The sequence below is a fragment of the Geotrypetes seraphini genome, chromosome 11, assembly GCF_902459505.1.
Source record: "Geotrypetes seraphini chromosome 11, aGeoSer1.1, whole genome shotgun sequence".
NCBI classification, from domain to species: Eukaryota; Metazoa; Chordata; class Amphibia; order Gymnophiona; family Dermophiidae; genus Geotrypetes; species Geotrypetes seraphini.
Window position 1 is genome coordinate 48258424 of NC_047094.1, and position 14995 is coordinate 48273418.

The window sequence follows — 14995 nt, forward strand, 5'->3', positions numbered from 1 at the left end:
ATGGTGTAGAACTGCAGAATACATCAAAAAAAATACTTTGACCAATACAGACTTTGATATTTTGAGGTTGAAGCAGCAAGAAGCAAGTAGACCAACACACAAGGTACAAGGAACAAAATATAATAAGCTTTGCCTTGTCACCTATTCCTTCTTCAGGTCATACTCAAATAGGAGTGACAGTAGACAATGCAAAGTCATTGTCACTGCAAGCCAAACTGATGGTAAATCGATGAAAATGTCCTTAACACTGGAAACAGAATCCTATATAATAAAACCCTAGAGCGCGCATGCACTCTTGAAATTTTGTGTTCCCTGCCGCTGTGATTTCTGATCCGTGGCCGCGTTCCATTTTAGAACGCGGAGGCAGGCATCACTCTAGCCACTCCCCTCCTCCTGCCCTCACTCACCAACCGCTGGAGGAAGCGCAGGCAAGCTTGGTCCCTATTGGTGCTGGCGGTGGCTGCCAGGAGGAGGGCTTCGTGGAGCGCCGCCACACACCAACACCTCACAGTCTCCTGAGCCGCGTCCTCGCCACCCCGATTGCCGGCATTCAGTCTTCACGCTTCCACGACGCAGGGTAAGAGTAAGGGAGCCGAGTCAGCAGGGGTTGGGCTGGGAGGGAAGAGAAGCGGTCTGCCTTGGGTTTTTCAAGGCCTGGCTTCTTCGGGCGGCAACAGCGTTTACAATTTGCTGCTGTTGCCGGCTTCAGGCCTTCCTCTCTGGCGGGTTCTGCCTACTTTCTGTTTCAGGAAGATGACCCGACAGAGAGGAAGACCTGAAGCCGGCAACAGCAATGAATTGTGAATGCTGCTGCTGCTGCCCGATGAAGTTCAAGGAGGAAAGGGAGCAGAGGGGGAGAGAATGGCTTGGAGGGAAGAAGAGATGGCAGGGCATGGAGGGAAGGAGGAATGTATGCCAGACCAAGGGAAAAGGAAGGGGGAAAGGAAGGAGGAGATGCCATATGGAACAGAGAGAGAGGGCGGACACTGGATGGAAAGAGAAGAGAGGGCAGTGAATGGAAGGGGCAAGACAGAGGGTGAACAGTAGATAGAAGGGGTAGAGAGAGGGAGACAGACACTGAATGGAAGTCTGAGGGACAGGGGGAGCAGACGTTGGAAGGAAGTGGGGAAGAGAAAGAAAAAAGGGCACATGCAGGATTGAGGGAAGAGGATAGAGTTAGAAATAAAGATAGACAGACAGGGGGCCAGGGAGAGACAGACAGAAAGAATGACAGACAGACAGTATCCAAGGAGAGAAAGACAAATTAAAAAAACCCAGACAGACATGTACTCTAGCACCCGTTAATGTAACGGGCTTAAACACTAGTCAGTTAATAAGATCGTAAACCCTGTGGCTTTGGGCTGAATTGATGGTACAACTGCCTTTGACATTTGAAAATTTCCTTAACACATGAAACAGAACCTGTTAACAAAATCTCAACATATAACACCCCCAGAGAAGCAAAAAGAGGGGCTCAGCAATCTCAGCCTATCAACTCACAGCCAATCACATCATCTCTTGAAGGGAGGTGATAGGTTGAGACTGCCAAGCTCCTCTTGTTTTTCTGAGGCATGCCAGCTTGCGGCACCATAAGCATGCTCAGTTCACGCATGAGAGCTATGCATGCTTGTGATGCCAGTGTCAAGCTGCTGCTATTATCTATTTCTGAGAGAGGTCAGCAGACAGGCTCTGTATTCCTTCAGCTGCAAGGGATTGGGGATCTTTGCCACCTGAGGTATTGTTGCCTTCTCCCCCATGCCTTTTTGGCTACTCTACTGGTGGAAATACTCCATAATTTGATTTTATCTTGTTATACCAGCGTTTCTGCAAAAAAGAAAAACGTAAATGTCTTTCAAACATCAAAAAAGCAATAGAGGGTAACCTGCACTGAATGGTAATCACAACCCTAAACAGAACTTAACCTGCATGGCACATCAGTTACAACCCTAAACAAAGGCAAGGAGGTAATCTTCAAAGAGGGACACAGGTATATTTCTAGGTAGCTTACTTGATAGACTAGATGGGCTATTCAGTCTATACCTACCATTGGTTACTATGCTACAGTCAGAAGAAAGCCTTGACCCTGGACTTCCCCCAACCCCCTCCCTGGTAACTGGTTTTATAGTGAGCTTCCCCTTTACCCATTCTCTTTTCTGAGATGAAAGAACATCACTATAGATTGTGATGTCATAAGAACAGTAACAAAACCAGGGCTCTAAAGGTCCAAATAATGAGGCAACATGATTCTAATCTATAACGTTACAAATCCTGATTAATGGTTCCACATCTGCTGGCAAAGGATGAGCCAGTTTTGGTCTCCCTCCCTCTCCCGCCCCACACCTTAGACCAGGGGTAGGGAACTCTGGTCCTCGAGAGCCATATTCCAGTCGGGTTTTCAGGATTTCCCCAATAAATATGCATGAGATCTATGTGCATGCACTGCTTTCAATGCATATTCATTGTGGAAATCCTGAAAACCCGACTGGAATACGACTCGAGGACCAGAGTTCCCTACCCCTGCCTTAGACCTTTGGGTGCACATTAGTGCTGCCCGATTCAGGGAAAAAAATTTCGATTCAATTCAGCCTATTGAATCAATTTTTCAATTCGATTTTCCTGCCCAATTGGGTGTTTTTTCAAACTTCCTGGTGGGTTTATTTTATAGCCTCTTCACCCACCCCTCCCCTTTTACCCTCTCCTACCCACACTGGTGCTGTGGTGTAAACAAAATTAACAGAAAATTTTCCTATCTCAGTTAAATCCTAGTTCATGTTCGCGGTCTAACATCAGCTCTGACAGGATACACATTTCAAATCTGAAATATTGTAATCACAAAACAGAAAATAAAATTATTTTTTCTACCTTTTGTTATCTGGTCATTATTCAAATCATGTTGGTTCCAGGCTCTGGGACAAACATCTTCTGATAACTTGTTTGCCAGGGTCTCCTGCCCATTTGTCATTTTCTTCTTTCTCCATGCTAACCATCCATCTTCCATCTCTGTTCTCCCCTTCCGTTTCCCTTCCCTCCCCCAGAGGTCTGGCATCTTTTCTCTTTTTTCATCTCCATCCCCGCAGCTACAGCAATGGACCCCATCATCCCCAGATCCAACATCTTTTATCAACTACCCTTTCATCCAGCATCTCTCCCTCCTTCCCCACCACCCCAGGGTCCACCATCTCTCCCTTTCTCTTCCCAACTATCCTCCTATCCAGTATCTCTATTCCCCCCCCCCACCATCCCTTGTGTCCAACTTCTCTCCCTTTCTGTTCCTTCCGGCCCTAAATCCCATTGTCTACTATCGCTCTCTCTCTTCTCTGTTTTTAAACGCATTTCTCCCCCCCCCCTCAGTCCAGCATATGAATGTCTCTTTGAACCCCCTTCTCTCCCTCCTTCCTTGTACTTCTATACCAGGGCCCCCCCTGGCCTCCCGGTCTCTCCTTCAGTTAATTACAGTAGCCTGCAGAGGATCGCCAGTGCTGTAGCAATCCTAGCAGGCTGCTGTCTGCCTTCGCAGAACATTCCCTCTGCTGCGGTCCCACCCCTCCTCTGATATCAAGGGCAGGATCGTGGCAGAGGGAATGTGCTGTGGAGGATGACGGCAGCCTGCTAGGATCGCTACAACACGGCGATCCTCTGCAGGCTGCCATAATTAACTGAAGATGAGACCGGGAGGCCAGGGGGGAAGCCGGAGGGCACTAGAAAGAGCGCCTATGCAGCACTTCCCTCCACCCTCGCCCCATAAAGCAGGAGTGATAGTGGCAGTGGATGGCCAGCAAGAGGCAGTGCTGCCGCACATGCTTTAGGAGACCTGAATGTACGGGGAGGAGGGTTGGTTACTGAATCGGCGAGCCCAATTTTTTTTTAACGAATCGATTCGAATCAGGCAGCACTAGTGCACATATGCATTGGGGCTGGTCCTAATCCCCAGGGACATTGAGACATTAATTACACAGTTTTAACATTACAAATTCTCGTTTCATTATTGCCTTGTTATTTGGCTTAGACCCATAGATTTCTTACTACTTTTCTCATAAAATAATAATCTGTACCAGGAAAGGGAATAAACAGGCACAAACTGAGCAGAGGGCTTAGAGTAGGGATCTCAAAGTCCCTCCTTGAGGGCCGCAATCCAGTTGGGTTTTCAGGATTTCCCCAATGAATATGCATTGAAACCAGTGCATGCAAATAGATCTCATGCATATTCATTGGGGAAATCCTGAAAACCTGACTGGATTGCGGCCCTCAAGGAGGGACTTTGAGACCCCTGGCTTAAAAGGACTCTGATCTCTGAGTCCCTACCCCCCCCCCCCTCTGTTGTGGGAATCTGGGGATCAGTAACATCTCTAAACAGAAATATTTGGAGTGGCATCAGGGGGCATATCAAAGCAACATTCCATATATAACCCCCTTCTCCCTCCACTTTTAAATTATAGTCTTTTGTACCTAAACTCCATATTCCCCAACAATGAAGCTACCCCCTTTGATAATTAACTCAGAAACAACACTCCCTCCGTCAACTCTCGGAGGGGAGGGTTTGTGTGATGACACTACTTCAGTGTGTCTCAACTTTATTCTTGTGGCACACCCAGTCAGTCAGGCTTTTGGGATATTTACAATGAAGAAACATGAGGTGGTTTTCAGAGGCATTGTATGACAATCTCTCATTCATTTTCATTGTAGATATCCCAAAAACTCGACTGGCAGGGTGTGCCTAGCACTGCTCTACCAGAAGTGGAGAACTCACTAGTCCTCAGCATTTTTTTGTTTCAAACAGGCCAGACACTTTGAAAAATAATATAAAACTCAGCAAAAAGGCACTGAAAACAATACAGGAAACTTACCAAATCATAATAACACCAACGCACCCATAAAGACAGGCTCTATAGCACCAATATACCTGCTATTTGGAAACTGGAATAAAATGGACAGTTATAGATTCCTACAAACACCACAGTTATAGATTCCTACAAACACCTCAGCTGCAGAACATGTTTCTCGCCTAATACAAAATAGGGAACCGCAAAACACATGGAAACAAAAACTGAAAGCAGAGATACCAGACTCTGCCTGTCATACAACACCAGAGAAATAAAAAGAAATGCATGTTCTCCTATACAATGCAAAATAAAATGAAAATCAGCATCTCTTCTTTGTATCCTTGTCCTTCCCCATGTCCAGCTTCTTCCCTTTCTCCTCCCTTCCTTCTTTACTCCACCCCTGCCACTTTGATAACATAGTTCAACAGTAAATGACGACAGATAAAGACCCACACAATCCATCCTGCCTACCCAACAAGGTGGCCAGAATAGCATCCAACACTCTGCAGGTGCCCCAATCACTCATGATTGTTACTGGAACAACATCTCTCTCTCTCCCTACCTCCACCAGTTGTGTCTCTTCCCCCAGTCCAGATTCTCTTTCTCTCTCTGTCTATTCTTAACCCATAAGAACATAAAAGTTGCCATACTAGAACAGACTGAAGGTCCATCAAGCACAGTATCCTGTTTCCATCAGTGGCCAACCCAGGTCACAAGTACCTGGCAAGATTCCAAAGAGTAAAACAAATTTTATGCTACTTATCCTAGGAATAAGCAGTGAATATCCCCAACCCCTTCTCCTTTGCTCCATAGTAACATAGTAGATGATGGCAGATAAAGACCCGAATGGTCCATCCAGTCTGCCCAACCTGATTTAATTTAAATTTTTCAAATTTTTTCTGCTTAGCTATTTTTGGGCAAGAATCCAAAGCTCTACCCGGTACTGTGCTTGGGTTCCAACTGCCAAAATCTCCGTCAAAACCTACTCCAGCCCATCTACACCCTCCCAGCCATTGAAGCTCTCTCCAGCCCATCCTCCACCAAATGGCCATATACAGACACAGACCGAGCAAGTCTGCCAGTACTGGCTTTAGTTCAATATTTAATATTATTTTATGATTCTAGATCTTCTGTGTTCATCTCACGTTTCTTTGAACTCTGTCATCGTTTTCCTGGTCTCTTCTCTCTGCTTCTCCCCTCCCCGGGTCCAAGATCTCTTCACTTCTCTTCCTCTTCTTTTTATTCCAGGTCCCTCACTCTTCCCTCTACAAAGGTCCAGCATTGCTCCTTTCACTTCTCTCCTGCCCCAGGGACCTGGCACCTCTCCATCACCCCCACCCCACCTGCAAGTCTGGAACATCTCCAGCGTTCCCTTTACCCATGCATGGGTGTGGCACCTCTCCATCACTCCCTTTCTCCTCACGGGGATCTGCTACCTCTCCATTAATCCAGCATCTATATCTCTCTCCTTCCCTACCACCAGTGGTCCAGATTCTCTCTCTCTCTCTCTCTGTCCCCTTAACCTCTTCTCCAGGTTTATTCTCTCTTTCTTTCCTCTGCTCCCTCCTCCCCAGGTACAAGTTGTTTCACCTTTTCCCCTCCCCTATATTCCTGGTCTCTCACTCTCTCTTCCCTCCCCAATGTCCAGCTTCTCTCCCTTCTTATTCCCCTCTAACCCCTCGCAGGTCTCTGCACCTCTCTTCCCTCCTTCCCTCTCTTCCCCCTCTTCCCTTGCCCTGACTCATGGTCTGGCACCTCTCCCTACCTCCCCTGCCCTCCCCCCCCCACATGGATCTAGCATTTCTCACTCTCCTTTCCTCTTCATACCACAGAGGTCTTGCACCTCTCACTCCCTTCCTTCACCTGCCTCCCCATACAGGTCCTGTACCTCTCACTCACTACCTTCCTTCCCCTCGCATAAGTCCGGCACTGCTCACTCACTACTCCCTCCCCCCCCCCCCCCCGCTGCCTCTCCACAGGTCCTGTGCATCTTGTTCCTTCCCCTATTCCTCCCTGCACAGGTCCAGCACTTCTCCCTCCCTTCCCGCAGGCTGGCACCTTCCAATCCCTTCCTCCTCCTGTCCCCTTGCATGGGTCCAGCACCTTTCGCTCTCTTCCTCCCCCTGCATGTAGTTAGAGTGGAAGGGCTGGGGAATTATGGTGGATAGTAGAACTGTTTCATTCATTGAGTTCAAACTCCTCATAATAAAGACGAGCTGCTGTAAAGAACAGATTCAAGAGACTTGGGGGGCTAGGCCTCTTGGTTTTTCTGAGGCTGAGCAAGTTCCTTTCTCTTTGCATACCCCAGTTTACCATAGGAAATGTTAACTTCTGGATTGTTCAGAGGCAGACCCAGGTGAGGCTTCTAAGTTACTGACTCAGGCAGGAAGGAGGGAGAGAGAGAGGGGTTAAGCTCTTAGAACAGTTACTGGGTCTTTTTTTAAACCTTCACATGGGCCTGTTAAGTTTGGCCAGACTCTTCAGTTTTCATCCTAGACGCCAGTATTGATAACCAAACTTTTTTCTCACTCCATATTGCAAGAAAAAGTGGAAGTACAGTCAAAAATCTTAAATAACTGAGTTGTCATTTAGATCCCCAGATTCTTTATAGGTTCCAAAATTTGGGTATAAAAATATAGATACAGATTCCAGTTTTAGTTCTGTGCCCAAACTAGTTAGTAAGCCATTAAAAAGCAATAATTGGATTTACGTGTAGGTCTGCCCAACGCCCTATTCTTTAAAACGTGAATCTAAATTTTATAGTATGTAACTTAAAAGGAGTATTGGGGGGAGGGTGTCAGAGATGCTCCCAGAAATTAGGCACAGTGTTATAGAATAGGGCCATTTATACGCCCAACTGTCATTTATTCATTAATTTTGAAAAGTGTAACCTGCCTATAAGTTAGGTGGGTCACAAATATAGAACACACATAATAAAATTAATGTACAGAATAGACATAACACTATCAATTCAGTATCATACTTACATAACAACTAGAATGCGCACCAGCATATGCACCAGGTTACAGCAGACATAAATGCCTCACCCCAAATTAAGCACAAGATCCATGTTAAGCTAGTATTCTATAAAGCAGTGTCCCGCAAACTTTTCGGCACCACGACACACTAAACCAGGTGCCCCAGCCGGAAGACATTTGGAAGTGCGTAGATGTCGACATGATAATGTCATGCGCATGCGGAGAGGCCCTCCGGCCGCAACCCTGAACCTGTCACTTCACCATTGGGGGATCCTGGAGGAGGGGAGGTGCGGGGAGAGGAGAAGAGACTCTGGCGCCTCTCCTTGCTGGCGTCTCGTGGCACACCTGGAATCTGCCGGGGCACAGAGTTTGCGATACACTGCTATAAAGGGTGCTCTGCGCAGAATGCCCTTTACAGAGCATATCTTCCCAGCGCCTAACTTTGAGCACCGTTTATAGAATTCCCACCAGAACCAATAAAATTGAATCATATTTTCTAAGGGGGGGGATGAAATATAGAAGTAAAGGATAAAAACTGGAAGTGGGATTATGTTATGAGGAACACAGAAAGCACTGCTACTTTAATATCTGCTGTACTTTAGGACCAAACAAGCAGGTGTCTGTTTTGTATAGTCCTAGGATCTCCACAGCTAAATCTGGTATTTTTTCTCTCTCCATTATCTCCCTCACTGTCCTCCATTTCCTGGAACCATGGCTCCTGCTGCTTCAGAATACACGGTAAGTACAGGAACATTCAGACAATTATTAGCTGTTGATCAGCTCCGGTGCATCTGCAGCTTGAGGACACTGTCAGAATGAGAACTGGCTCCAGCTTGGTAGAGGAGAGGATGAGGGCAGTGATGATCTGGTCCTGGGTTTCTTACTCATTTCCTACTGCTTGCTGAATTTTGTTGTCCTGCTTTTCCACAGAATAAAGGCACTGTGTGGATTTGAATGTTTAGGGATGGGATTTGAAAAACCAAGAGTGGATTGAAATACTTGACAATGAGATTTAATAAAATAAGACCATCTGAGCTGATGGGAGCAGAAAAACTAGGAATGAGAATACCACAATTGTTAGAGCAGCCAAATTAGGAGAAAGGAATGAACACTGAAGCACTAGATGAAGGCCCCATTTCCGGGGTACCTCAGCCAATCAGGGCCTTAGGCCCCTCCCCACGCATCAGATGATGCATCAGGGCATGGCCTAAGGCCACACTCGTCGGCGGAGGAGGGATGGAGCAGGAGGGACTGAGAACACCTCCTGCTTCCAACAATATTAAGGTACGGGAAGGGGGTGGGTCTTGCCCAGTCATCCTGCCGGCCTCAGAGGAGGCCTGAAGCAGGAGGGAATGAGCACTCCTCCTGCTCCCAACAATTCTTAAAGGTAGGGGGGAGGGGGAGGGGGTGGGCCCGGCTGGGCCCAGCCCACCGGCCTAGGTTTAGCTACAGGCAGGGAGGGAGGAAGGGAGATGGGCTGGGATGGTTTCACATGGCAGGAGGGAGTTAGCATCCCTCCTGCCTTTTGGGGGGGCATCGGCGTGGGATGTGCGGTGTGGGGGGAGGGGGGGGAACTGGGTCTAGGCTGTGACTTTTTAAAAAAAACTTTTGTAGGCAAGGGAGCCCATGGTTTTAACCTGTGGGTTAAAACCACGGGCTCGCAGTGCAGGGAAGGGTGCGAGAGTCGGGGCAGGCAGGCAGGGTGTTCGGGTTCGGGGCACGCAGCATGTTCAGGGCTGCAGGATAAGGGCTGGCAGGGCAGAGAGCAGGGCGGCAGAAGGCAGGGCAGACGGAAAGGGCTTCAGCGACTGACCCTTCAGCAGTTACTTTTTTTTGATCGGCCAGCCCAGTTAGTGTTGCAGGGTTTTCTTTAGTGAATTGCGTCCCTGCCTATTTTGCATGCCGTTGCCCTCATTTGCATGCGCGGATCGGAGGATAGTCGGAAGACAGGTAAGTGAATCGGGCCGGGGTCGCAAACCGATCGGTAAACGAATGGTTTGCTTAGTGAATTTGGACCAAAGAGAGTAATCCTTTTTTTAGGCACTGTGAACCCACCTACGATTTAGACCCTGCTCGATACAGCAAAGTAGATGTCTGTTTTTCTTTTATAGAATGTGAAACAGATCAAATATTTTAGGTATGAGCACTTCCAATAGCCATAGAGCACTTAGATTGTGGAAAAAAATGTGTAAATTATAGCATTTTATCATCTCTGTGCATAAATGTGTGCTCAGACTGCCTATATGAACACCAGCTTTCAAAGTATGTTCAATTGCATCTTGGGAAAATAGACTAGAATGCTGACATTTGTGCACATACTTGTCACTTAAATCTTGATGACTACTTGTACTCTATAAGGACATAAGAATAGCCTTACTGGGTCAGACCAATGATCCATCAAGCCCAGTAGCCCATTCTCACGGTGGCCAATCCAGGTCCCTAGTACCTGGCCAAAACCCAAGGAGTAGCAAAATTCCATGCTACCGATCCAGGGCAAGCAGTGGCTTCCCCCATGTCTTTCTCAATAACAGACTATGGACTTTTCCTCCAGGAAATTGTCCAAACCTTTCTTAAAACCAGCTACTCCCAAAGAGAGCAGTTTTCACAAAGGCTATTTGTTGCAAAGTACATGGGTAATTCCACTTTAGAAATTGCTTAAAGAATTTGTCATGTTTTTGGTCTTCAATGGAATGGTACAGTCTAGGAGGGGTGAAGTATTTGTATACACAAAAGAAGAGGAGAACTTTGGGTGATTGTAAAATGACCAAACAGCTAGAAAAGATAATAGCAAAAGCCAGAAGGATGCTTGGGTGTATAGGGAGAAGAATGGCCAGCAGGAAAAAAGAGGTGATAGTGCCTCTGTATAAGTCTCTGGTGAGACTTCATTTACAATGTTGTGAACAGTTCTAGAGATTGCACTTTCAAAAAGATATCAACTGACTAGAGTCAGTCCAGACACTGGTTACTAAAATGGACAGTGGTCTTCATCATAAAGCATATGGGGACAGAATATGTATACTTTGGAAGAAAAGTGAGAGAGAGGGAGATATGATACACATTGAAATACATCCATGGCATAAAAGCACCGGAGGAAGCTCTGGCATGAGGAGGCCTAGAATGAAGGTGAAAGGGGATAGACTCAGGAGTAATCTAAGAAAAATATTTACAGAAAGGATAGAACGGCTTCCCAGCAGAAGTGGAAACAAGGACTGTATCTAATTTAAGAAAGCCTGGAGCTAAGCACACAAGATCTCTAAGAGAGAGGAAAGGATAGTAGAGCTTAGTAGTTTGCATGGATAGGCAAACTGGTCATCATTTTCTATGGTTCTCTATTACTGAAGGTTTTCAAAGCTGGGGCCTGAGGAGAAAAAGTAGCAACCACTTACTAGGGTAATGGGGGCAATTCTATAAGGAGGTATCGCAATTCAGACACCATGGGCCCGATATTAAAAACAAACAGCCAGGAGAAGCTCTTGGTGCTTTATGATCAAATATCTTTATTGTCATTCAACAGTATTGTTAAAAAGAGCATTTTGCATGTTAAGTTAAAACATCAATAACACTTTTGTTAATTTCCCCCTACCCTCTTACTACATCTCCCAATTGAAAACAAAATCCAACCCTCGGAATACTCTATTAAACAGAGATAAAACTAAAGTTCTTTGGTTAAGTGTAAATGAAGGAAGTATTCCTAGCCATATCACTTGTTTTGTTTTGGTGTTTTCAAGATAGCGGCTGGTTAGGCTGTTGTGATGCCTACTGCCGTTTTCTGTTTTATTTTAGTTTTTATTTGTTTAATTTTTCTGTTATTTTTTGGATCTTTCTTTTTTTTAACTTTCTATGTTGATCATTCTTTTTATTTTACCCGATTTATTATTCATATTCAATCTTTCCTCCTAACCTAAACCTCCTGCGCTTGGCCATTAACAGCTGAATACTACCTCTGTCTGCCTGGTGGTGGACTTGTGCCGGGAGTTCTTCAGATTGCTGCTGCTTCCACCCTGCCGATGGCTGCACAACTTTGGGCCATGTCCTTCATGTTGGGGCGAGGTCTGCTTCGAGCCTTCAATTTCCTTCGTGCCGTTGCAGCCCCTGACTGTCTGGGCCTGGTTGACAAGCTGCATCTCTATGTGGTGGGAGGAGTGGCGTCAGTGGGGGCATCAAAATCTTTTCTAAAGAGGTTGAAAGAAGCCTAGTGTTGTCATTTGTTAGACAGCAAGTTATGAGATGTAAAAACACTGGCAACCAAATCTTTGGGAAGATTTTACTAAAACTAGATCAAAATGGAAAGCTCTATTTATGAAACAGTTGTATAGAAGATGGTCCCTTTTTATACTTTATAATAATGATAAAATCATAAGTGTTCGAGGCTTGTGCAGATGAGGACAGAGTCCAGGGGGATGGTGTGGGGTCAGGGATAAAGCTCGTGGGGATGGAGATAGAGCCTGCAGGGACAGATGAGGTAGGGAAAGAGACAAATTTTGTCCCTGTGTCATTCTCTATTTTGAACAGGACACAGGTGTAACTCCCACTTTCTTATTTCTGTACAAATATGTGAGCCCTCCTCCTCTCATCCTTTGGATCCTGTCTTCTGTGATCGCACATGCTCCCCACCCAGCCATGCAGGCATTTCTTTGTTACCATGACTGGGCTCTGCTTATGTACTCTCATGGATGCCAAATCTCCTGTTCTTGTGGGCGTCTTCTGCCCACATGTTGAGAGAGTGGCAGATTGGTTTCTAATGTGGTAGCTTCAATGTTCATGAATATGTCTACTCCACAGGTCTTAAGATGGCTAAATGCCAATCAGAGGATTTCAGTACATGGCCCAGGTACTGAAAGCACTAAACATTTGTCCTTTTGCCTAATAACTTGCTGTCTAACAAATAGCACTAGGCTTCTCTCAACCTTTTTAAAAAATATTTTGATGCCCCTTTGGAGTGTTGAAGTCACTTGGCTTCACATTCTGCTTCATAGTGCCCCTGGATTTTGTACTTGCTAGAAAAGTCACATGGGTCCAGGAATCCAGATGTTTGTACATAGCCATTCTAGTAACTATTCAGACTGTGAGAAAACCAGTTCCAGCTCTGTCTTTGTCCCAAAGAAAAGTAGTAAAAACATCCATTCCCTGACCAGAAGAGCAGACCAAATTAATGATAGAAATAAGGAGTCCGCTGATTACTCTTTTGATAGTGAATCTGAGCAGGATAGAGACCGGTCTACTAGTATCAAGCAGAGAAGCTCATCACAAAGTAAATACTTTGCAAGGTCAGCAAGGTTTACTGTCTAATCTAATCTAATCCTTAGGTTTGTATACCGCATCATCTCCACGTTCGTAGAGCTCGACACGGTTTACATTAGGAGAAATAGGAAGGAACTACAACAGAGGGTTAGAGGTAGAAGTGTGAAGAAAATTTAGAGGACTTGGTATGCTAAGATATAAGAGTTTCCTTGATTCCTAAATTGGAGGGAGACTTACATTTTTTTGAGAAAAGCCAGGTTTTCAGATGTTTGCGGAAAATTTGGAGAGAGCTCAAGTTCCGAAGAGGGGAGGTAAGGTTGTTCCAGAGCTCAGTGATTTTGAAGTGGAGGGAGGTCCCTAGTTGTCTGTAAGGAAAAGCCTGTCACCTTAAGACAGCCTCAGTGTAGGCAATACAAAATGAGCCATGCTCTGCAACACAGAGAGCCAGGCCCCATCCCCTTTCCCAGTTCAGGGGGTGTGGCTTTGACAGACATAAAGAGCAGGTCCTGAATCAGGAGAGGAGGAAGGAACATGAACAATAAACAATGAAGGGCAGAGCTGCTCTCCTGAGTGTGACTAGGCAAGGAGGTAGAGATGACAAAGGAAGGACCGTCACTGCCTCAAGCCACAGAAGGACCAGAAGTCTGTGAGGACATGGACATAACCGGGTAGCCAGAGGAGCCAGCAACAATTTCTGAGTGTAGGTCCTTAAGAAGGAAAGTAATAGCACGTTTTGCTGAACTGCATTTTTTTTATGTGTGTTCTGAAAGGCAGAAACCTCTGTAAGGAGAAAGAAAGAGAGGGGTATTTTTGTGTTTTGTTTTCCTCTAAAAGACTGTGCTGTTATGAGCTGCCAACCAAGACAACTGAGAGTCTGTTAAGTAGAAAGGAACTGTATTGCCAAGTTAGACATTATTTTCTGGTTTTGCATTACCTTTATTTTCTGGCTATGGGGTTCCCTCCCCCCCTTACCTTTACTGCCAGAGTGTCATTGAAACTCAGGAAGGAGGAAAATACCCTGTAAAAGCTGGTGTGAGGAAAGAACTGAGGACTATAAAGCAATGCTGAGAATGTTTGTATTTTTTTTTCCTGGATACTTCTGAAAAGTTTTGTTTCTTTTATTCCTTACAAACATGAACCTGCTTACCACTTGTTATTGAGGCTGAGCTATCTTAGAGCCTGATTAAACCCAAGCTCCCACCTGCGGTGACATAGCATCTAAGTTCAAAGTGGTGGTGTATTGTTTATTTTGCTTGTTGATTAACTCCTATGTTTTATGAAGGAGGCAGTGGTCTGCAAGACTTTATGAAATACTCCCTTGGTGAAATATACCCACCTGTTTTGACCAGAAAGCCCAGTAAAATCACAATGTGCCTCGGTTAACAGACAGAAGTAAAAGTGTTTATGTGCTGTTGTTTTGTTTTCTTCTGGAAGTTGACCATTCTGAACTGGGTCCAGTTAAAGGACCAAATAAGTTTATATTTTTTATTACCTACTGCTTTTTGACATGGTGATATTCATTTCACTGACCAGTGTAACTGGTGGCCCTAGGCAGACACCTAAGCCAGGGTTTTTCATGAAGGGTTTACCTCAATTCCAGGGGAATACACCTAGAGTCTAATGAAAGGTCACAACTAGCGCCCTCTACTGAACAGAGGCCTAGTTCATGACAAGACATAGGATATAATGCATGGCAAGGGAGGGATACCAAGTATTAATAGGGGACCTTCAACATGCATCTATTGAAGAGAGTTAAGCAGAAAGAAACAAGACAGCAAAAATTGTCTTGAATACAGAGAATATCCTGCAGTGAGCTAAAGGATATGAAACAGAGGAGAAACCCCCAAGCTATGAGTGAAGGTTTATAGTGCTGGATTTGAGCTCTGCTTCTAGTAAAGCTAGCACCTGAAGAGGCAAGAGGAGGCTGCTAGGTTTAAAAAAAAAAAAAAAGAATGT

At 45.4% G+C, this 14995-nt stretch overlaps 1 protein-coding gene across 2 annotated transcripts in view; it reads left to right on the forward strand.

Moving 5' to 3' along the window:
- The window catches only part of LOC117345442 (cytoplasmic phosphatidylinositol transfer protein 1-like), a 207958-nt gene that overhangs the window by 145593 nt on the left and 47370 nt on the right, over window positions 1-14995 (forward strand). The window contains exon 5 of one of the 2 annotated variants that reach the window (XM_033914064.1): window positions 8529-8536. The exons of the other annotated variant lie outside the window; for it this stretch is intronic. Within the exon in view, the coding sequence (XP_033769955.1) occupies window positions 8529-8536 (8 nt within the window). The remainder of the gene's footprint in view (window positions 1-8528; window positions 8537-14995) is intronic. 2 annotated transcript variants of the gene reach the window in all.